General features: G+C 48.8%; 1 protein-coding gene across 4 annotated transcripts in view; it reads right to left on the reverse strand.

Moving 5' to 3' along the window:
* Positions 1 to 23,736, reverse strand: part of CLPB (ClpB family mitochondrial disaggregase) — a 71,465-nt gene extending 47,729 nt beyond the window's left edge. For 2 of the 4 annotated variants that reach the window (XM_085073966.1, XM_085073957.1), the window contains exons 1-3: positions 22,956 to 23,735; positions 22,057 to 22,108; positions 9,162 to 9,248 (exon numbers count right to left, since the gene is read on the reverse strand). In XM_085073966.1, coding sequence (XP_084930092.1) covers positions 9,162 to 9,248; positions 22,057 to 22,108; positions 22,956 to 23,643 — 827 coding nt within the window. In that variant the 5' untranslated portion in view covers positions 23,644 to 23,735. Of the gene's footprint in view, positions 1 to 9,161; positions 9,249 to 22,056; positions 22,109 to 22,955 lie in introns of all 4 variants that reach the window. The other 2 variants (XM_085073974.1, XM_085073948.1) reach the window with 2 other exon arrangements.
* Positions 23,737 to 24,239: the final 503 nt, after the last annotated feature.

The raw sequence follows: 24,239 nt of genomic DNA on the forward strand, positions 1-24,239 counted from the left end.
GCAGCTTGAAGCCAGTTAATTCTTAATTTTTTTTCCAGCATGCAGACTTCCCATGACAACTAGACAGTAACTCATTTGTTAGCATTCATCACCAGTGACATGGCTCACAGGCTGACAGCAATGTGCGCCGCAGCCTGACTGACATGTACCTGCAGGCTGTGGCTTGTCAAGTCACATCTGGAATTTAACTTAAGCTCCTCTCCCTATAAATGCATTAGCAGAATCAAAAGTGGTTATTTTATTATTTGAGCATGGTACAACAGAGGCCGGCTCCTTACCGGCACTGGTGTGCTCCTCATCAGGGACAGCGTCACCTGTGGTAAGCACAGCACCAGGATGGGAGGCAGGGAATAGAATCATGGAATTGTTTGAGTTGGAAAAGCTCTCTAAGACCATCGAGTCCAAATGTTCCCCAGCACTGCCAAGCCCACTAATGCCTGGAAAATAGAATAGATCTTCCCAACAATGTCAGAGTGACTATAAAAGCAAACTTTTACTTGAAAGCCTTCAGGTACACAATATGGCAAAAATCACATGTGGTACAGTAATTCTACGATTTTTATAAGGTTAGTTGATTAGTATACTTATCATATACTGTCCAATTAAAGGTTAGTAGGTTAGGTAATAATTTCTGGGGTCTTGCTCCACTGGAAGTAGTCCAGAGGTTTCTTTTGCCCCACTTTTGTTATGTCTGGTCCAGATTCTCGCTGGAAAACAGAATGTCTTTGTAGTTGATTCTCCTCTTGGAAAAAGGCTAAACAATGTTTGGGAATGTGATTATAAGGTTAGCTTATTGTTCCTAAACATAGGGAGGAAAGATAGAAAAAGAAGCTACAGCCATGCTTTAACAATCTATAAAGCTACAAATATATGAAAAATATGATAAGCTAAAAATCTTAGGCATCATTCCTCCCTAAACTACATCCCAATGTCAAACATCCAAATGTTTTTAATCCCTCCAGGGGTGGGAACTCCAACACTGCCCTGGGCAGGTTGTACCAGAGCTGGACAACCCTTTTGGGGAAGAAATTTTCCCAATATCCAACCTAAACTTCCCGTGGTGCAACTTGAGGTTATTTCCTCTTGTCCTGTCACTTGTTACCTGAGAGAAGAGACCAACCCCGACCTATATGCTGCAGCCTTTGTATAAACCCATTTTCCCATTACAAAGCCACTCTTTCTAGTATAAAGCCACTCTTGCAGTATAAAGTCACTTTCCCTGCTATGAAGCCATTCACAGAATCACAGAATCACAGACTGGTTTGAGTTGGAAGCATCCTTAAAGATCAGCTAGTTTCAACCCCCCTGCCATGGGCAGGGACATCACTCTCCCCAGTATAAAGCCATTCACCCAGGATGAAGTAATAGAATCACAGAACCATTTGAGTTGGAAAAGCCCTCTGAGATTACTGAGTCCCACTGTTCTCCCAGCACTGCCAAGGCCACCACTAACCCATGTCCCCATGTGCCACATCCACACAGCTTTTAAATCCCTGGGCAGCCTGTGACAGGGCTGGACAACTCCTTCAAGCAAGAAATTATGTGCTGCAATGAAGCCTTTGATGATCTTGCCTTAGCAGCTGACTTACTGTGATCCTTGCATCAGGGCTTCCAGAATCCCTGCCAGGCAGCTGGGCCCCATGTATCACTCAAGTCCTTGGAAGTACAAGTTCTGATATAATCAAACCACCCTTCTGGGACCCCATTCTCATGGCTATCACCACCAAAGAGATCCATCTACTTCAATTTTAGCTCATAGACTCTGATTTATCTTCAGATCTCTGAATCTGCCTCATTTTAAGGGAAATGATCCCATGTCCCAGGGTAGGACTTTCATTCACAACATTGTGACCCATGAGTGAGCTACAGGTACTGAGTGAGTTGTGGTAACATAGGATGACTTGTAATTTTCTTGGTAACTCCATCCATCTGCACTTCCTGCCCTCACTGACTACACTGAGATGAGTGCTCTTCCCAGGCACTCCATCAGATACTATCTCCATGTGCTCTCGGATACTCAGGAAACCCTTTCCTTTTCATCCACTGCCTACATGCTCAGCATTCTTCTCTGGGAAATGACCTTCTGTGAGAAGTTGAGCAGAGGACCACAACTGCTAAATGCAAGGTGGTCTAAGAGTGATGAAGCAGGTGATGGTGGCAGAACTGCTCTGCTTTCCCTGTGAATTACCCTCTGCACCACATTCCCTGTGGTAAGGAACATTTCCATAGCTCTTACAATGGCTGGGAGACTCAAGTTTAATAATAAGCACAGATATCATTGCCTCCTGGCAAAATCTGCTATGCCAAAATCCTGGCACTAGTCTAATAACAACACATCACACACCCAGCCTCCCTCTCCAATCATCTTTCAATCTCATCACTTGCTTTTGGGATGTGCCAACCCCTCCAGGCACTTCTCCATCAGCCAGACGTTCCTGGAATCACAGCTATTGATTGTACCTATCCAATTTGCAGGTAATGGGACATTCAAGCAAATTACCCTGTAGGAAAGGTAACAGTGCCATCAAAATGCAAAGGAACTGTACTCAGCAATGCAAAGCATGTGAATGTCCCTGGAAAAAGGAAGAGACTTGCAAAATCAGGTGATTAAAGGGGCTTCGAGGGAGCCGGAGAGAGACTTTGGACAAGGGCATGGAAGGACAGGACAAGGCAGAATGACTTCAAACTGACAGAGGGCAGGGTTAGATGAGATATTGGGAAGAAATTCTTCCCTGTGAGGGCAGTGAGGCCCTGGAACAGGTTGCTCAGAGAAGCTGTGGCTGCCTCATCCCTGAAAGTGTTCAAGGCCAGGTTGGACAGGGCTTGGAGCCACCTGGTCAAGTGGAAGGTGTCCCTGCCCATGGCAGGGGGTTGGAATGAGATGAGCTTTTAAGGCCCCTTCCAAGTCAAACCATCCCATGATGAGTGAGTTTCAAATGGAGGATTCTCTGGCCTATATACTTTCTGTGTCCCTCTTCTTGCTGTGAGGCACTGGGGCAGAACAACACCCCACGCCAGATCCTAGAACAAGTGGGACACCACCGTCCAGCCGGCCTGCTCCAGCTTCCCTCCATAACTCACCTATGTTCAACAGCCTCAACAAGCTGAGTTTTAATTTGCTGATCAACCTTTGATTGGATTAGAGGCAGAGACTATTTATCAGCATGAATATAAATCTAAATTGACCCTGGTGATGACTCAGAGGGCAATGCTGAGCTAGAGTTGGCTGGGCAGTTCAATCAATTGGGGAAAGTGCTGTCTGCTTGTAATGGCTGGACCAACATATTGTTCAATAAATAAATACATATATACAATACGGGGCTGGGGAAATCAATGGTGAGATGGCGGGAGGTGACTGGGGCTGCGTCAAGAGAGACGTTGTGCCTGGACCAAAGCACCGGCAGCTGGGGTTGGTGAACCAAGAAGCCTGGTGATCCCCATGACCGTGTGTTATCAGCACAATGCAAATGCCTGGGTGGGTTTTGATATGTGGCTGCCCTGAGCTCTGGCAGGAGCCACGTGTCCTGCCTGGACACAAAGAAGATCCTTGTGTGGTTATATCTTAACTGTGTAAAACTCAGCAGGGCAGGAGGGCTGGGAGGAGCTGCTGCTCAGATGAGGCTAAATATGGATGTGTGCCTTCCCAGGAGCATGTTTATGACTACCTATGGCACAGAAAGCCAGGCAGCCACAGCAATCCCTCACGCTGTGATGTTTTATTATTGACCCAGATGAAAATTATTGGCTCCTCAAAAAGGGATAGAAAGGGATTATGGAATCCAAAAAGGAGAAAAAAAATCTTTAAGGGTGGTAAATGTTACATTGCTCCATTTTCTTTAAGAGTGTGACATGGGTTAATCATGCTTCAGAGGCATGGTGAAGGCACACAGGGGAGTTGAGAAGTGTTAAAAGCCCTGGTCCCTGCCTGAAGCAGTAGGAAAATGTGAAGAGAAGCCATTTCCGTGGCTTGGAGAGGTGCAGGAACCTGCTAAACTGACAGTATCACATTGTGCCTGAGCTGCAAGACATCAGACGATGTTCATCCCTGAAAAGAGGGATGCTCATGCCCAGAGGTCTGAGATGGAGGCACTGCCAAGGCAGAGGCGTGGGGAACAGCTGCAGGAATAGCCAAGTGGTCACTGTTCATCAAAACACCCAGAAAGGGAGTGGCTGAAAGCCAATGCCCCAGTTTGTAGAATCAGGCCCTCCAAACGTTCTGTCATCACAGCTTGAAACCCATGCCCAACTCCTCAGCTCACTGGCAGGTGATGCATTGGGCCACATGTTCATCCAAAGGTACTCAGATACTTCTCCAGCTCCACTGCAGACAGCTCTGAATGACTTGTCTGAAGTGAAAGGAGTGAAAAAATCCCCATGGAACAGATGTATGTACCTAATACAGATAACAAGACTGCACTGGTTCATCATGTTACTGCCTGTAGACAGGGAACAGCTCCAGATCAGTCACCCTTCACCAATCTTAGGACAAACCCACTAGAATATTAGTATACGTGAGGTATTGTCATTAATATGAATATAAATGACAATATATATTCATCCACAATATAAAACATCCACATAGCATCTTCAAGGCACATATGGAAGAGGCACAGTTCCCAGCAATGTATACTGAAGTAGGGAGCAAACTACTTCCTGACTACTCTCCCTAAGTAGAGCTGGAGGAGGGTAAGGGATGGGACAAAGCCAGGCTGGGCCAAGCACTGCTGGTTCTGGTTCCATGGGAGAGCCTTTGACCTACAGCTCCTATGATCTACACAGAAGGGCAGAGAAGGAAAGGGAGACCTGAGGCTCAGGGAGTAGTCACTTGACATTGGTTAATCCTAGAAGAAAGGTGTTGTGAAGCAAAGTGATCCAGACCTGAAGAGGAAGGTAGAAGAAGAAAGGGTATGCAGGAAGCCAAAACCGCAAAAAGGAAATAAAGTAGAATACATGATGTGGGGAAGAGTTGAGAGGAATTTGGAGGCTAAAGCCCCCAGTGAAACAGGAAGACAAAGTTCAACATGACCTGACAGCATGCTGGTAGCCCAGAAACCCATGCCCTGGGCTGATCTCACCACATGGACAGCAGAGAAGGGGATGATTCTGCCCCTCTGCTCCTCTCTGGTAAGACTCCACCTGCCGTTCTGGATCCAGCTCTGGGTCCCTCAAAATCAAGGATGTGGAGCTGCTGGAGTGAGTCCAGAGGAGGATAAAATGATGCTCTGAGGGCTGGAGCACCTCTGTCTACTTAAAACATGGGTATTGCTGCTGCTGCTGCTGCTGCTGCTGTGAAAGCCATTACAGAGCCTTGCACAGGCTTGAACTGCTCTGAGAAAGGAATCCCTGCGTACCCAAGTGCTCCTCCCCACCACCTGAGCCACGCAGAAAACTTTGGAAGCCCTAAAATCACAGAATCACAGAACCATTAAGGCTGGAAATCCCTTCTGAGATCATCAAGTCCAACTGTTCCCCCAGCACTGCCAAAGCTACCACTAAATCTTGTCCACAAGTGTCACATCCATATGACTTTTAAATCCCTCCAGGGATGGTGACCCCATCACTGCCCTGGGTAGTGTCTTCCAGGGTTTGACAATACTTTCAGGCTAGGAATTTTCCCTAATAGCCAACCTCAAGCTCCCATGGCACAATTTGAGGCTGTTTCTTTTTTTCCTGTCCCTTGCTACCTGGGAGAAGAGACCGACCACCACCTGGCTCCACCCTCCTGTCAGGGAGTTGTACAGAGTGAGAAGGTCCCCCCTGAGCCTCCTTTCCACCAGGCTAAGGTCCCCAGCTCCCTCAGCCACTCCTCATCAGACTCGTGCTCATGCTCCAGCCCCCTCCTTTGGAATTGCTGCCCAGTTGTGCTGATGCCATGGAAAGGGGGCAGAAGCAGATACCAGTGTTTTTTAGAACTACCCAGACTTATCCCACTGGGATTCAGACTTTCCATGCTGCTCTTAGTGCCTTTGTTTCCCCCTCCACACAAGCAGTTCTCTATCTTAGAGGAGGCTGAGAAGATAACTGGATATTTCACTGTCATTTTATTTCTGTAGAAATGATAAAAATCCGAGTAGCTGGATATAGAAAGGGTCACTGTGTTACAATATACCGACACACAGCTGAAGTTCTACCTGTTTTGGGATTTCATTTACAATAGCTTTATTGCTTATTCTAACAAATGCACAAACCCCACAAAGCTCTGAGTATGCATTTAATTAAAGCTTAAATACTGAAAATATGCCAATGCTATGGTAATTCCCCTAGCAATGGGAATTACAGCATAAAACCTTCCTTTGCTCCTGTAAACATAGTCACAGCTGATGTGTCTTTAGCCCATGACCCACTTACAACCTGTATCATCAAGGAGCCAAAGAATTCAGATGATGACTCCCTCTCACATAGAAAAGGAACCAAACCCTAAATGTCCCACTAGATCCACCACCATAGCTCCACTCCCAGGTAGACACCAGTCTCCTCTTGGAAACCTATCCATAAGAATATTGCAGAATGTTTCTTAATGCCTCCTCACATTTTGGATACAAGACATTTGTAAGAGTAAGGAGATGATCATTCTTTTGCTCTAAAAAGAAAAGACAGACCCCAAACTTGCCTTCTAGCACACGGGATTTCATCTTGTAGCTGATGGCAACTGACAGAAATCATTAAAGCAGTGCCTCTGGAATTAAATTAAACAGATGGACTGGGGCTGTCTAATTGGAAGAGTGAGGGCTGTGGAAATTGGGAAACATGACAAAGCTAAAGGACAGGTCACAGAAATCTCCAGCGGTACAGCAGAGACCGAAAATGTCATTCTTCTCTGAAAAACACCTTTGGAAAGGCAGTAATCTAAGGATGAAGGCTTCCTTTTTCTTATCTGAAAACACTCATCTCAGTTCCCAGCATCCCAGCCCTACAAAACCGTGCTAAGAAACCTGTGCAGGTATCAGTAGATGTAAAAGAGGAAGTGGTGAGAGAGCCAGTTAGTTAAACATTGGAATGACCTTGGTCTTGTTACAGGCAAACAGTACCTGCAGGTCCTGCTCAACTGGCTGCACCTTGGCCATCCCTGAGTCAGGGACAGCCCAGCTCACCTCTCCAGAGGCTACTGGCATGAGTGGCTAAGGATCAAAAGTCATAATAACTTCAAATCCACCACACTGGGTGGATTACACAGACAACCAGACAAGGAGGGATGGCTTCACACTGCCAGATGGCAGGGTTAGATGAGATACTGGGAAGAAATTCTTCCCTGTGAGGGTGGTGAGGCCCTGGCACAGGTTGCCCAGAGAAGCTGAGTCCGTCCTATTCCTGGAAGTGCACAAGGCCAGGTTGGACAGGGCTTGGAGCAACCTGGTGTAGTAGAAGGTGTTCCTGCCCATGGCAGAAGGGTGGAAGTATATGATCTTCAAGGTCCCTTCCAACCCGTGATTCTGATTCTATGAGATCAGTTGCTGTGGCTGGAGAAAGCAGATTTAGAACACAGCCTTTTACAGAGGGACCACATTCTAAAAACAGAACCATCCTGCATCCTTGTGCCTCTGACTCCTCCCTTCCCCAATTCACCCTGGCCACATTGTCTAGTATGAGTTACACAGTTGACCCTGTGGACTATGCCCATTAGCAAACCATTTGTAAGGAATTTCAAACTCTCTGTGGGTCATGTACCACCTCAATGCATTTCCCACTCCACACTGTGGACATTACAATGCTAGAAACAGGACTGAGGGCCAAAACCTTGTCTGGCACAACCCAAGCGCTATTACATATGGAACAAGTCTGGCTTGCATTTATGTTTGCCTCCATAAAGGACAGAATCATAATCACTAAGGTGGGAAAAGACCTTTAAAATCATCAAGTCCAACAGTATCTGATTACTCGTCTGCTATATGGAGACAAGTTCTAGTGAGCTTCAGGTATTCAAGGTCTTCTTATTTTCAATTTAAGTCAGCATTCATCCAAAACGTGGGAAAAATAAACAAAATTTGCCCAACACAGGCAAAACCTTTTTCTTTTGGCCAGGTACCAAACAAAGACAGATGTGGTGATAGCTCTGCCCTCTCAGCAGAGACCAGCCTGGGGTCCACACATTTTTTACTGCCAAGATGTTTTCATTAGCATTTCCACTTGATTTTAGGCCTGATTTTAGGTAATTATTGTCCCATGAACAGCCTTTCTCCGTGTCTCCTCCTAGCTTTTGCAACTCGGGAAGCCCTGTTCTGCTTCACCAGTCACTTGGAATGGTCAACAGTCGTCACACTCTGCTGCTGACCATTGTCCAGTGGGAAAGGTGGGAGGGTCCCAAGCCCATTCCTTTGTGGACAGGCAAATAACGGGGCTTGCTGCTGCTTGGACATCAAAGTTAAACAAACAGTCCCATGCCCCCACCTCTGGGCCTGTCTTAAGGAGCTCCCTGAGGAGGTCACGACTTTCAGCTTGTCATAGCACACATCAAAGTTTGCACCACACACGAATTCAGCACATGGATTGGAATAGTGTCACCCGAGAGCGGATATTCAGCCTTTGTGCACTGCTTTAATCCTGTGTTTTCCCAAGTAATTAAGCTTTTTTGCTTATGAACTTGTGACTAAGTAAAGCATCCCTGAGAGGTTGTAACATCAAAGCTCATTCTCCCGTCTGTCCCACATTTTCCAAAATTGGATTTCTTTTTCTCTTTTTTTCCCCTTAAATGAAAAAACCCTAATTGAATTTAGTTGTAGACTGAATATATTTAAGAGTGTCTTTAAAAGGTTACAAGAAGCCAGAGTGATCATCATGGGAACTGTGGAGCAAGGGCACAGCATTCAGCCTTTCTGCTCCAGAAAGGCTTGAATGAAAGCCCCAGCTACAGCCCCACCAGCGATGAAGGATGGGACAGCAGTGGGGTATCCACTGCAATGACATTCCACAGGTATGGGCTCATCCATGGCCAAAAGCCTGAGAGCTGCTGTGGAATAGCACCATCAGTTCAGCGGTCACATCTGCAGGATTGCGGAGCTGGATGCCCCGATCTGTCACACCATGTACTGGGCATAGGGAGAGTGACAAGCACCCTTGGGTTAAGCTCCACAACACATCCCAAACTTTATGTGAACTCTTTACGGAGCTCAGTATGGCTTTAGGGAAAGGTTGAAGTGAGTCACCAGGATGTGAGATGCATGTACCTGGAGTTTCTGCTGATGGCTGCCACCATGAGAGCCGTCCAGCCAAGCTTGTGCCTCGCATTCACATCTGCACCTTCTTGCAACAACCTGGAGAGGGGAGAGATATGGTCAGAAAGCAGATATGGAGAGAGCACCCCAAGCATCCTGGAGCTAATGAGGGAAAGCAGAATGTTTTACTGTGCAGGCACTGCTCCAGCACAGCCCAGAAGACCTGACATGAAGCTGATTCAATATAGTTTCTCATAGGTGACCGAACTTAAACAAACATCCAGGTGATGGCAATCCTACTCCTTTCAAAGGCTGCAATGCCAACATCTTGTTTTCTTTATAGTTTATTTATTTATTTACTCTATTCAGTCTAATTCGTGAAGAACCAATCAGCAGCAAAGCTGATAAACCCAAATTCCAATGACATTTGGATCCTTTGGCTGCAAAGCACTCATTAGGCTTCAAAAGCAGCTTAGTGGATCTCCAAAGCCCATGTCACCTGCAGGTACTTTGCAGTTTTCTTGTACAGCATAAGGACAAATAAGACAACCCCCAAAAATACTAGGCACCAAATTATCCTCGGTGCTTTATCCCGAAAATTTTCTCAGCTTTTGCAAGATAATGGCAAGGGACAGCTTCCTGCAGCAGAATAATTTAGCTCATCCTAAAACAAGTGCCTAACCCAGATAGTATGAAATGGTAGCTCTCTCTGCAGACCACAAGGAAGGAGGGAAGTTCAGAATTCAGACAAAACTTTTGCAGTGCCCAAGTTAAATGAGATGAGACAAACTCTAAACTCTGAATGTTCAAGTCATAGAATCACGTAATGATTCACGGAATGGTTTGGGCTAGAAGGGACCTTGAAGACCATCTTGTTCCATCCCCTCTGCCATAGGCAGGGACACCTTCCACTATACCAGGTACCGCCAAGCCCCATCCAAGCTGGTCTTGGACACTTCCAGGAATGGGACTGCCACAGCTTCTCTGGGCAACCTGTGTCAGGGCCTCATCACCCTCACAGGGAAGAATTTCTTCGCCATATCTAATCTAGATCTCCCTTCTGTCAGTTTGAAGCCATTTCCCCTTGCCCTGCCTTTGTAAAAGGTCTCTCTACACAACCAGATACACGATTATAAACCCATTTTTCCTACAGGAGCAAGGTGCTACCAGTATCAAGTTAGGGCAACCATGGGTCAGGCTTTAGAAAGCAGGGAGGACCATGCAGGAGTCAGCAGTTCTCTGACCCTTGGCTTATCCTCCTCCCTTTTCACAAATTGAGGCTTTTCTATCTTCCTTTCTAGAGAAGGCTGTCGCTGCACAGTGCATCCTTCACACAGGTGTAACAGGGAAGAGCTGACATTAAACACCCTGCAGGGAGAGACACAAGTGAACACATCAGCCATGCTCCACCTGTACAAGCACCACCCCTGAAGTCTCAAAATTCCCCCCAGAATCCCAGGCAAGGGAAATCAAGGTCAGTTGTGACCGCCTGCATGCACTGAACAAATCAGATCACCTCTTTAAGGACTTGGAGAGGTATGCATCCAAACTTGGACAGCCTTTCCAAATTCTTTGCTCTTGGTCTGCTCTGGTGGCAACACTGTCAGATGTTTAAGAGTGCTAGGATGAAACAAGTGAAAAGGAGGTCAACAAACCATATTCCTCTTCCCACAGATGGAAAAAACAAAGGAAAGCATGAATGCAGGTCCAGGGAACAATCACAGCTCTACCTAGGGTGTTTTGCCAACCTTCCTCCACCTTCTTGGAAAACTTCACAGTGGTTTCACTAGAAACTTATCCAAAGAAACAAATACTCTCATATACTGAGACACCTTGGGTGTTCAACCTGAAGAAAAGAAGGCTCCAGGGAGAACTCAGAGTCCCTGCCAGAGCCTAAAGGGGCTCCAAAAGATCTGCAGAGGGACTTTGGACAAGGGCCTGGAGAGACAGGACAAGGAGGAATGGCTTCCCACTGACGGAGGGCAGGGTTACATGGGTTATCATGAAGAAATTCTTCCCTGTCAAGGTGGTGAGGCCGTGGCACAGGTTGCTCAGAGAAGCTGTGGCTGCCTTATCCCTGAAGTGTCCAATACCGGGTTGGACAGGCCTTGTCGCACCTTGGTCTGGTGGAAAGTGCCCCTGCCCATGGCAGAAGGGTTGGAACTAGGTGGTCTTGAAGCTCCCTCCCAAGCAAATCCTTCAATGCTATGATGATCCTAAAGTTACTTTCAACCAGCAATACCACTGCCTAAACTTTGGCTCATATCTTGAACATAGCTGAATACAGTTCTCCCCACCGACTGGTGAAAGCAGCCAGATGAACATCAGCTGAATAAAAAGCTTGTATTCCTCTCCAGTTGAACTACATGCCTTATTTGACTGAGACTGTGGCATGAGAGCAAACAGGCAGACGGCTTCAGCCAAGCTCTACACAGAAGCATGTTGGTGAACTCTTCTGACTCAAGTGGTGGTATGATACACAGGTAATGGGTCTGGGTGGACAATTTGACCACCTGTTTTTTGACAGAAGGTGTGACCAGCACTGGTGCCCTGGTTCTGGCTGTTCTGAACTGTTCATCAGGCACTTGGACATAGACCTAATAGCTAAAAGCATAGAATCATAACTGGCAGCCTTCATTTGTAGCTCCCAGCTGTGATTCAGGAGGTTGTGACCACTGTAAATGATCACAGCACCGACAGAAGGTGTATGCTCTCTTTAACAGGGTTACAATTAAAAGTTTAATGGTAATGAACTCTCTGGCAGGTCAACAACAGGACCTTGCTCAAAAAAAGTTTGATACTTGAAGAACAAATTTTCACACAGAATCCATACCAGACCCAATTTTTAATTCTTTTTTCTACAGAGTTTAATACCTGAAGAACCACCCAGCAGCATGATGGAGAGCAGGGATGATTCACCTTCAGTCTTACGGGGATTTGGATCTACACAGCCCTGCACATGGCTAACACTGGTCAGGCTGCAGCTCCTGCATTATCCAGTGGTCCAGTAAACTCATCTGAGGAGCTGCACAAGACCAGTCTTGGACCCCCGCAGGATATGGCATAGAATTACGGAATCATTTGGGTTGGAAAATCCCCTCTGAGACCATTGAGCCCAACCACTCCCCCAACACTGCCAAGCTCACCACTAACCCAACACATCCACACACCTGTTAAATCTGTCCAGGGATGGGGATCCCACCACTGCCCTGGGCAGCCTGTGTCAGGGTTGGACAACCCTTTCTACAAAATATTTGTGAAAATATCCTTATGTTTTCTCTTTCTGCCAGCATCACATCCCTGCAAGTGGATGCTAAGAGCATGCTGCCAGTTCTGCTGCCTGAAGAGCACTCTCAGACAACAGACTGCTGAAAGGAGAAATATCCCCATGCAGCCACAAAGCTTTCTGTCCCGGTAAGGCTGGATGTGCCTGGACACACAGGGAATAGCAGATTGTTATCTGCAGAGATCAGCTCCTGTTGCAGCTCTGCTTACAGAGGTGTTTGCACTCTCAACAGAGATAAGACAGCCTGACTCAGATCCACAGCCACTGCTGGTCACACCATCACCTGCTCCAGCTGGAAGGACACTGCCTGCGGCAGAAATCCACACCACAGCTCCATCTGTGCCACCATGTGTGCTGTGTCCTCTGCCCAGGCAGAGAAAGTTGCTTCCTCAGCTGGAAAACTGCTCACTCACTGCCACTGCAGGAACCAACTCCACACTCAGCTCCCCCAAACCCTGAGGACCTATTCCCACCAGCACCAGAGCTGTAAGGATGCTGCGATAGCAGAGATCTTACTGCCTACCCCTGACTCACCCCAACTGCTTCCAAAAATCCTTTCCCAGACGTTGTGATGCCCAATCCCTCTCCACTTGTCTCTCAGAGTGGTATGGACCAGTATGTCCAAGCTATTTCTGAATTTCATTGTATTTACTTGGCCATTGGAAAACCCTTTGAAAGCAGTAACAGTCACATCACCCCCTTCCCACAGTGTGTCAGTGTGACAGCCTAATAGCCACAGAAAATCCAGGAAATAAAGAAATCTTAATGACAAGGGAGAGTGAGCCTGAAAGAGGAATCCAGGAGGAGCAAGACAACTCCAACACCAAACCTCTGCAGATAAGAAAGCGTCAACTAAGCCAGGATGGAGGCAAACAAACCCCTTCAGGCTGGGAACTTTTGCCTGGCAATTAAAGCCTTAAAGCCCAACACCATCCACTGATTAACATCTTCAACAGGGTTTAATTAATGTAATTTCTAAAATATCAGCCCCATTTGCACTTGGCCATGGTATTTACATGATTTTCCACTAAAGGGGCAGAGAGACCATCCTGGTCACCTTCTGCCAGCCACTGGGTTGCTGCTGCAAATGGTCGGTCTTAATTTCATCCGTCATAAGTTTTAACATTTCATGGGAGGGTTTGACTTGGAAGTGACCTTGAAGATCACCTAGTTCCAACCCTTCTGCCATGGCCAAGAACACCTTCCCCTAGACCAGGTTGCTCCAAGACCCATCCACCTGGCCTGGAACACTTCCACAGATGGGGCAGCCACAGGGATAGATATTTCTTTCCAACACACAATCTAACCCTGCATTATGTCAGTGTGAAGCCAACCCCCTTCTCCTGTCACATGTGGTTTCTCATAAACAGGACCTGCAGTGAAACTTTTCTGCATCTCCCTGTGAGACAAAGGACAGGACATTAGCCTTTACTTAAAATAAAAAGACGACATTTTAAACTAAAAGATAGGAGGTTTACACTAAATATTGGGAAGAAGTTCTTCCCTGTGAGGGTGGTGAGGCCCTGGCACAGACTGCCCAGGAAGCTGTGGCTGCCCCATCCCTAGAAGTGTTCCAGGCCAGGTTGTACAGGGCTTGGAGCAACCTGGTCCAGTGGGAGGTGTACTTGTCCATGTCAGGGGGGTTGGGACTAGATGATCATCAACCTTCCAACCTTCCAACCCTTCCAACCAAAGCCATTCTGTCATCCTATGATTTTAGGATTCTCAAGGCACTTTGGAGCCACTGAAAAATACCTGTGAACTCACTGAAAGTCTTTTTCCTCTACAGACACACTGAAAGGACATACTGAATAATGAATTATCTTCATTATTTGATAAAAAAAATAATGAAAACATCCTAGTCTGGCAGTCAAACTTGTTTAACCATTGTGCATGGAACAGGAAGGATGCTCGAGCCTCTCCTGTGAGATTAGGTTATAGGCTTGGAGCAAAGGTATTAGAATCAGTCAAGTAGTTTTCCATTCAGGAATCTAGATAATCATAAGCATCTGGAATGCCACATCACTGAGCCCAGTGAGAGAATTACTCATATCACATCATTTACCATAATATGCATTGACATTTCATTTAGGAGCTGGATTCCTTTTTTTTTTTTTTTTTTTTTTTTTGTTAAATCATTGCAAGATGCTCAGCAACTTAACAGGTTTTCAGACAACTGAACTTTATGTTCAGGGTCTTCAGGCCCATCATTAATTTTTTCCCCACCTGATTTAATGATATGACAATCGATAAAGCCACGACCACTGCTCAGATCCCAGACAGCCAAATGTATTTACCAACAGGAGTATTTTATTTTAATTAAATAAAATACTTTGATCAATGTTTAGGATGTTTATCCACATTTTAACCAAGTAAGATCCAGAACACTCACCTCCTAAGGAGTTTCTCACATGGATACAGCTCTATTAGCACCATTTCCGGTGTTTCTCAAATGACAAACTGTTCCTTGACTGCAGCAGTGCCACCAAGATGTCCCTGCCCATGGCAGGGGTTGGACTAGAAGACCTTTAAAGGTCTCTTCCAACCCAAACTCTTCTGGGATGCTGTGATTCAAGACCCAGTCAGGAGAACCCTGAGTCAGAGCTGGTGCTGTTTGTGATTAGGGAAGTACTTGTATTTAAGGGATTTCAGATAAACCTTTTTTTTCCCTTACAGTTTTAAGGCAGAAAGCTGACAGAAGGAAGAGTTAGATTGAATACCAGGGAGAATTTTTCCCTGCGAGGGTAATGAGGCCCTGGCACAGGTTGCCCAGCGAAGTTGTGACTGCCTCATCCATGGAAATGTTCAAGGCCAGGTTGGCTGGGCTTGGAGCAACCTGGTCTAGTGGAAGGTGTCCTTGCCCATGGCCGAGGGTTGGAACTGGGTGAGCTTTAAGGTCCTTTCTAACCCAAACCACTCTGTGATCCCCTAATTCTATGAACATCACTGCTCTGGAATTTGTTGGATCAGCACCTACTGCTTTGTGCATATGCTCTCTTTAACCTTGAGACGGCAGCTCCCAAAGCTTCAGCACTTTGATCCCTGCAGAAGAGATAAAGAGCCCACATGAGCAATGACGAGCCTTCTCCCCCCACTGCCCTCGGACAGATGTGCCTTCTATTCACCCCGCCACTGGGGTTCTGGGTGACTAACTCAGTGACACTGCTGAGCCCAGAGGGCATGTTTGAGTTTGTGCTCAGTGCCGGGAGCATGCCCAGCACTCCCTCCTGACAGGTGGAGGAAGAGGAAACTGGAAACTTGAACTTTTGCAAAAACAATAGCTTCTGTTTCTCTCAGCCTCTTAACCGTTTCCCCCAGCCCTGTCCCAATATGTCACTGTTTAACTGCAGAGTGGGGGACACTCTCAGATGTGCTCACCCTCTTGGAAACTGCCCTCTGCTCTGCAGAAGAATGGCGGAAGAAAAACCTCTCAACTGAATAATATCTTGGAATATGAAAGCACAATCCCTGCTAGAGGTCAGGGAAAGGATCTGCCTGGACAGGAGGATACAGAGAGCTGCTCAAAACCATTTAATGTGGCTGCTGTTTTCCTGGAAAGAGCTCATGGCTGTTTCTCACCCCTCATCATCATTCCAGGGCCAGTAACACACCATGGTGCTCTGTGAAAACATACGGACCTGCACAGTGTTGGGCAGGGTAGATGCAGAGGGCGGGGCAGGGAAGGGAAGGGAAGGGAAGGGAAGGGAAGGGAAGGGAAGGGAAGGGAAGGGAAGGGAAAGAATTTTTCTGCAGCTCTCAAGGCAGGCAGGCTGCTCCCAGGACATGGGGGATCCTGGAGGGATCCTGGTGCCCCTAACCCTGACAGCACAAACAGGCCATGCAGAAAGGCAAATGGCCAAGGAGAAACTTCTGGAAATAAATTTTCAAAATCAAAGGGAAACTCTTATAAATCCAAGCTTCAGGAGGTAAAGAAAACTCTGAGAGGAGAGCAGGTCTGGGGGCACAGAGGGTGGGTAAAACCACCATAAGTGAGAGCACACACATGTGTGGAAAGTCAAAGAGATGCAATCCAAGCGTGAAAGGACTAATACAGACATGTGAGTACCTGTGGCTGCCCTGTGCCCATAACTGTTGAAAACCACATTGCATGGGGCTTGAAGTAACCTGGACTAGTGGCAGATGTCCTTGCCCATGGCAGGTGGCTGGAACTGGATGACCTTCAAGGTCCCCTCCAACCAAAACTGTTCTGTGATTCTGCATTTGGCATCACCAGGTTTGGAAGAGAACGTGAAATCTTACATGCAGGAGGAGACCCAGTTCAGTCACCCCAATGCAACAGCTGAGCTGTGTGCTGGAAAAATACCCAACCAACCTGCCAGCCTGCCTCTGGGAGAGGCCAGCAGCATAGGTGAGAAATAAACATGAGTCATCATTGTTTGCAGAGGGATTTGAGCATAATACACTAACTTCTGACAATCCACTTCCACTAGAGGTGGCACATGTTACCTGCTTGACTTACTCTGCACAGGTCCAAACTCAAGTGTCAGATGCCCTCACATCCACCAACATTGACATTTTACATGCTGTGTAAGAAAGCACTCAGCATTTTTTAACCTACTGCCTGACATCTTCCAGGGTGCCCTTTGGCTCCTGAGCTCTCAGTGAGGCTATCCTGTGCTCAGCACTGCTGAGAAAGACCTCCACTAAGTGGAATTAACCCTGTGAGGGTTCCCAGATGTATTCCACACATACAGAAACTGTCACACATCCAGGTATCTTGGTGTCTAATTCCAGAGAGAGGGATTTGGAATTTAACAGCTTTAAAGCTGTTTTGGAAAGAAGCATGAGATCTCCCATCTCCCATGGCTGGCTGGGCACCAACTGCAGAGATACTGCTCTGTGACTCAGAGTGCAAACCCAAACAATCCTGGGAGGCCAAACTACAGCAAGAAGCAGATAAAAAAGGGCAGTTTTCCAGCTATCTAGTACAGGAAAGCACAGCACACACAAGTCTTCCCCCAATACTTCATTGTCAACATGAAGAAATGTGGGCTGTTGTATCTGCTCTGAACTCCCCAGGCTGTGGGCCAAATCAAACTCAATAACCAGTAACGAAACTTCCACTGAAACCCAGTCCTGGATAATTTGGTCATTTAGGAGAAAATATTAAAGGGGACATTTACATGATAAACATATTTTTATCCTAAAAACTGTAGGTGTCTGTAACTCAGATATACAGACAAATGCAGGCCCAACATCATATAAATGTGGAGCAATGGAAATAAATCTAATTATAAATCATCTCCCAATCCTGTCTCCAACCTGCCCTCACTACCGCTGCTGAAGATGTGTCACAGCTGTTCAGGACGGAGATAAGGTGCATGATGTGGCTAGTGGCCAGAGGCCATCATGCTCCACAAGCCAATGACATGACTCCTCTGCTCACCCTACAGAGCATTCAGGCACCCCTCAAGCCTCAGCCATGACACTCACAATTATTCTGTGAGAGAAAATGCTTCAACAGGTACAACATGGAATACCTGCTCCCATAAAGGCCCACCTCCTCCATACAGTGCCTTCCAATGATCTGATGTTCCAGGTAAGAAAAGCCTGACTCACTACAGCAGGATTTTTTACCCAGTCTCTGAATTCAAATGGTCTCTGAATTCTTTAACAAATCCCTGAGCCTGTTACCTTGAGCCGAAAAGGTAAACAGAAGGTGCTGCTGTACCCCCAGTCCTCCCCCAAAACTGGAGAGAATTGAAAGGGTTACAGGTGGGAGAGAGCTTAAAGCTCATCTTGTTCCCACTCCCTGCCATGGGCAGGAACACCTTCCACTAGACCAAGTTGCTCCAAGCCCTATCCAACCTGGCCTCGAACATGTCCAGGGACACGGATGAGGGAAGTCTTGCTCAATGAGCTGTGCTGCTTACAGACAAGGGAGAAGTGACAAACACAGTATGGAGGAGGCAGCTCTGCAATGAGTCAGAGCCAAGATGAGTGGTGCTGCTTGAAAATGGAGATCACTGTTTGGGGCAATCAAGCCTGACTTAGCTGTTTCTGCATCTCCTTCACCTAAAAATAATCAGCTTGGAGAGAACAGACTCAGCTACAGCAACTGACATGGAGCTTCCTGCCCCACTGCCATGACCGTCTGAATCCCTGTGAGAGCAGGAGAGCACCTGGTCAGCTCCAGATCTCACTACCACACACATCTGGGTGGCTGCCTGCTGTTAGGAATGAGACTGATAATAGGCATCTGACACATGCTCTGTGTCTCCATGAGTCACAGTTGCACAGTGCTGAGGAAAACACGGCTCCATCATGGTTATCTGGTGAGGAAACCACTGAAAGCCTGCACTTTTAGCGTGGCTTATTAAGAAACAAAGCTAGAACACAAAGAATCAACATTAATGTTAAATACCATAACAAGTGGGATTGAGGCAGGCATTTTTTATGCCTTTGCTTCTTGCTTTCCCTCGAAATGCACCGAACTGTGGCTGAGGGGAATTAAACTATCAATTAGTTGTTGATAGTATCTGCTATCAGCCATCTTCTGTGCTGGCTAACAGCATGAAGGGCTCGAAGGGAAGAGCTGGTTTGCCACATGCTCCAGACAGGATGCACTCAGAAGTGAACACGTTCTTTCAGTTCAGTAAAGAATTCAGCCTGGTTCTCTGCATTGAACAAGTAGATAAAGACAAGAATACTTTCTGGGAGCCCAGAGGAGCCACATGGGAGAGGTGAGCCTACAGCAGGCTCCTCTGTCAGCTCTGCAATAGCTCTGGCAATCCTGGGCTGTGGAAGCTTGATTTAAAGAGATTCATAGAATCAAAATGGTTGGGGTGGGAAGTGACTTCTGGAGATCACTTGTCCACAATCTTCTCCTCAAGCAGGTTCACCCACAGCAGGCTGCACAGGATTGCGTCCAGGTGGGGTTTGAACATCGCCAAGGAAGAAGACTCCACAGGCTCTCTGGGCAGGCTGTTCCAGTGCTCTGTCACACTCACGGTATAAGGTTCTTCCTCATATTGAGATGGAACTTCCTGTGCACCAGTTTCTCCTGATGCCTCTTGTCCCATTGCTGGGCAACATCGACCAGAACTTGGTCAACCCTCTGACAACCTCCCTGCAGATACCGACAGACAAAGATGAGCTCCCCTCTCAAGTCATCTCCTCTTGAGGCTGAACAGCCCCAGCTCCCTCAGCCTTTCCTCGCAAGAGGGATGTTCCAGTCCCCTCATCATGTTTGAGGCCGAAGCTGCCTGCAGCAGGGCGAGTCAGTAGTTCTCACCATTCATGCTTTTCACACAAGCAAAAGCATGTGCCAGGCAGAGTCAGGCACAAAGCTCCAAACAGTGGGAGGGCTGCCAGCCCCACAGGGAACAGGACAGGAAGGAAGGCTCTGGAGAGCCTCTACAGAGGGATCTGGACAGGCTGCCTTGATGGGTCAAGGCCACTGCATGAGGTTCAATAAGGTCCTGTGCTGGGTCCTGCACTTGGGTAACCACAATCCTGTGCAGAGCTACAGGCTGGGAGCAGAATGACTGAAAGTGCACAGCAGGAAAGGCCTTGGGGGTACTGGCTGACAGAAGCTGAACATGAGCCAATTGTGCCCAGGTGGGCAAGAACACAAATAGTACCCTGATTTGTATCAGCTAGAGCGTGGCCAAGGCAGTAACTGTTCCCTTGCAGCAGGCACTGATTAGATGCCTCTAATCCTGTGTCCAGTTCTAGGCCCCTCATGACCATAAAGACTTTGATGTGCTAGAGTGTGTCCAGAGAAAGGCAGTGGAGCTACTGAAGGAGTGAAGAGGCTGATGAGGAGTGGATGAGGGAGCTGGGGAGACTCAGCTTGGAGAAAAGGAGGCTCAGAGGGGACCTCCTCATTCTACACAACTCCCTGAAAGGAGGGTAGAGCCAGGTGGGGGTCAGGCTCTTCTCACAGGTAACAAGAGACTGGATGAGAGGAAACGGCCTCAAGCTGTGCTATGGGAGGTTTAGGTTAGATGTTCGGGAAAATTTCTTCATGGAAAAGGTTGTCAAGTCCTGGTGCAGGCTGTTCAGGGCAGTGGTGGAGTCCCCATCCCCGGAGGAATTTAAGATGTGTAGATGTGGCACTTGGAGACATGGTTTAGTGGTGGGTTCGGCAGTGCTGGGGCAACAGCTGGACTCAATTATCTCAGAGGGCTTTTCCAACCTGAATGACTCTGTGATTCAGTGACAGAACACAGAAACAATGGAGAAGCTGTAGACGTGCAGCCCAGCAGGATGGCATACAGCCACCAGCCCTGCCCTGACCAGCTGCAGCACAGAGCATCCCTCTTTGCTGTTCTGTCTGACCAGGCTCACAAATCACCCAGACATCCCTAAACAGCAGCTTCCTGCAATTACAAGCAGCAGAACACATGTGCCAATTACCTTGCACACCAATATCCTCTTTGGCCCTTGATCTAGGCCAGATCTCAGCCCTGGGGTGCAGCAGAGCCAGACTGCTTCATCCAAGATCCTGGAGATGGTATGGAACATCCCATGGCTGCAGGCCAAGAGATCTCTCCTCTCTCTCTCTCCTTTTCCTCACCTATCGTTGTCTTCCCTTTGCTTGTACACAGGGACAGCAGCTCCCACCTCCCCAGGTGCCTATGCTAGGTGGGAGATCTCAGCCAGAGACAGAAGCACATGTGTGGTGTACACAGGAGAGCAGCAATGTCACTTCCCATCCTACATAAGCTGCCACGATACCAAAAAATCTGAATTCCATACTGGCTAGAGCAGCACTTGAGACCTGGGAGACCTCTGTGATTCTGAGAGAGACCAGGTAGAAGGGCTAGGCTCTGTTCAAGAACCAGTTCCAAGGTTCTCACACTTGTCTTCCCACTTTCTAAGAGACTTGCTTTCCTCCCACAGTCTCAGACCTTGTCCCCAGCACTGGGTGCAGCAACTGGCCAGTGACATGGCAGTGCTGCTTACAAACCATCCTGGGAACTTTTCAGTCCCTCCCTGGAGGTCTGGCCACAGCAAGAACATGCCTTCTGGGGTTCAGTCACACACACTGGGCCTGAAAAACTGGCTCTTTGTTACCACCTTGGGGAATGTAACTCTGCCAGATGCTCCTGAAAGGCACCACCTCAGTGGGGCAGGCACAGCCAACTGTGACAAGATGCCTGCTGCCATGGGACAGCAGCTCTGGAGAGGCTCCACTCCCTAACAAGATAGCTGTATCTTTGGGCACCCAACCACTCACTTCCCTGACTTCCTGGGGTGGGTGGAGCTCTCTCTTGTGCTCCTTGTGGGACAAAAGGTCCCTGGAGACCACCTGGCTCAGGCTGAGGAGTCCACAAGGGCTGTTTGTTCAGAGACAGACCCCAAAAAATCAACAAATGAGCCTCCGCGGAGTGTCGCTCACAAGGGCGCGTTCACATCTGCACAGCACAGCCTCACATTGTCCTTTCTCAATACAAGGATCTACAATCCACCTCCTACTCAACAGGTAATGATGCTCCCCTTCTCCCCCCACCCACTCTGGATCTGAGATGGTGAGGTGAGCACCAAATGGGAGCTGGGAGCAGCCAGCCCCCTCCTTCCCCATGTGCTAAGAGGGCTTTCCTGCCTTCCCAGCCCTTGGCACACTGCTCTCACATGTCTCAGAACCCTGCTCACCTGTTGACTTCAGAAACATTGTTAATCCTTGCAGCTTCCAGCAGACCATCCTCTGAAATGCACAAAGAAGGGAGAGGGAGTTAGCATAGAGACACACACATGGACATCCTAACCTGAAGTGTGCGGGGGCTGCTGCTGCTCAGAGCTGTCAATCACCAACCCAGTGAGCAAAGCGCTATTCCTGTGAGGTTACCTAAAAACCCCTCACTCTTGGTGACTGATCTCAGCCCCTCATCAAACACCCTGCGAACAGGGGGCTGCAGGGTGCAGCAAAAATCCCAGGGCAGTGGGCACCATTCCACCAGGGTGTCACAGCCTCAGCGAGGTTTCCAGACACCACAGCAGTGATGAGCTCCTACCACAGAGTCAGAATGACACCCTCTGGCTAGAGAAGGGAAGAGCAGCACCCAGCTCTGGGAGATGGAATAAGGGATGCCTTGGGTTGGGAGGTACCTTAAAGCCCATCTCATTCCATGCCTTTGCCATGAGAAGGCACTCCTTCCACTAGACCAAGTTGCTCCAAGCCCTGTCCAACAGGTCCATGAACACTTCCTGGGATGGGGCAGCCACAGCTTCTCTGGGCAACCTGTGACAGGGCCTCACCACCCTCACAGCCAAGAATTTCTTCCCAATATCCCATCTAACCCTGCCTTCTGTCAGTGGGAAGCCATACCCCCTTGTCCTGTCTCTCCAGGCCCTTGTCCAAAGTCTCTCTAGCTCTCTTGAAGCCCCTTTACACACTGAAGATTTAAGGATAACCCCAACCCTGGAGAGCTTCCTAGGGCAGTGCCACCAGGCAGGTTCCATCCCCAAGGAGCAATCCTACCTCCCCTCCCAAAGGGCACAGGACCCTCTGTCCTGCATCCCACCCCGGGGCCAGCCCCAGCAGCGATAGTCACCCTTGGACAGGCGGTCCCGCAGGTAGCAGTAGGCCAGTGCAGCGATGAGGGCAGGCAGCCCTGCTCCCGGAGAGCAGCTCCCAGCTTCGCTCTGATGCCTGCCGGGGTCTCCCGCATGACAGCAGTGCTGCTCTGTACCTGAGGACCACGGCGTCGGCTCTCTGAGGGATGCCATGAGGCTGAACGATGTTCCTGGCACATGGCAGCCAGTGCTGGCCAGGCCGGTGGCAAGTGGCCGGGGGGTCTGTAGTGGGGCCAGGCATGGGACAGGCAGCCCCGGCCTCTCCGCTGTGGGGTTCCCCTTTAGGCCTGGCCCATTAACTACGGGGGAGCCCTCTAGGCTTGGCCCCATTGGTAAAGTAGTACACCTGGGGCCTGGTGGAATGGCTAGCGGAGAGCCCCCGGGGACTGACCCCCTTACCGAGGGTTCCCCCACCGTGCCCCTCTGTCGCCCCCTGCAGGCAGCGATCCGCCATGGCAGTCTCAACCTTGGTGGGGTCGGCGCGAGCTCACGGCACCCCCTGCCGATCAAAACCGGGAGCAGCCGCGATCCGGCGGTCCCGGAGCTCTCAGCCACAGCCGCCGCCGCAGTCCCATAGGTCGCACACGACGGCGGCCACCATGGCCGCACTCGGAGAAGCAGCGCCAGCCCCTCTGGCAGCGGGCGAAACGCTAGAGAGGCCAGCATGGTCCCCTCGCTCCCCGTGCTGCGCCGCTCGCACCTCACCCCCCCCCGTCGCTGAGGCCGGTGGACCAAGATGGCGGCTGCCAGGCGGGGAGCTTGATGCGGGGGCGCAAGGCATGCCGGGAGATATAGTCCCCACTGCGCCCTGCGCCGCACTTGTCCGCCGCCGTGGACTACAACCCCCGGGAGGCGCGGCCCTCCCGGGGCATGCCGGGAAAACGGCATAGGCTACGGGGCACGGAGGGAAGTGGCTGGCGGGTTCCGGCAGGAGGGCGGAGGGAAGAGCTTCGAGAGCAGCCCGGCGCGGCGTGTGTTACGCAGAGGGGTCGCGCTTGCATGGGCACAGGCGCGCGTGCGCGCACACGCAGGGCTGTGTTTACACAGTGCGCACGCGGGCATACAGATCAAACCACACACACGTCAGGCATCACACACGCACACATCACACAGACACACCTCCACGCGTACATGCATGGATGCACACCGGCACACACATGTACTCACATGCAGACACGTGTATTCACACACGCACACACAAGTGTACACTCATGCACACACAGGGGTGTTTCTACATGCACACATGCAATGCCACACGTGTG

The sequence above is a fragment of the Lichenostomus cassidix genome, chromosome 1, assembly GCF_008360975.1.
Source record: "Lichenostomus cassidix isolate B80296 chromosome 1, HeHo_3.0, whole genome shotgun sequence".
Taxonomy (NCBI): domain Eukaryota; kingdom Metazoa; phylum Chordata; class Aves; order Passeriformes; family Meliphagidae; genus Lichenostomus; species Lichenostomus cassidix.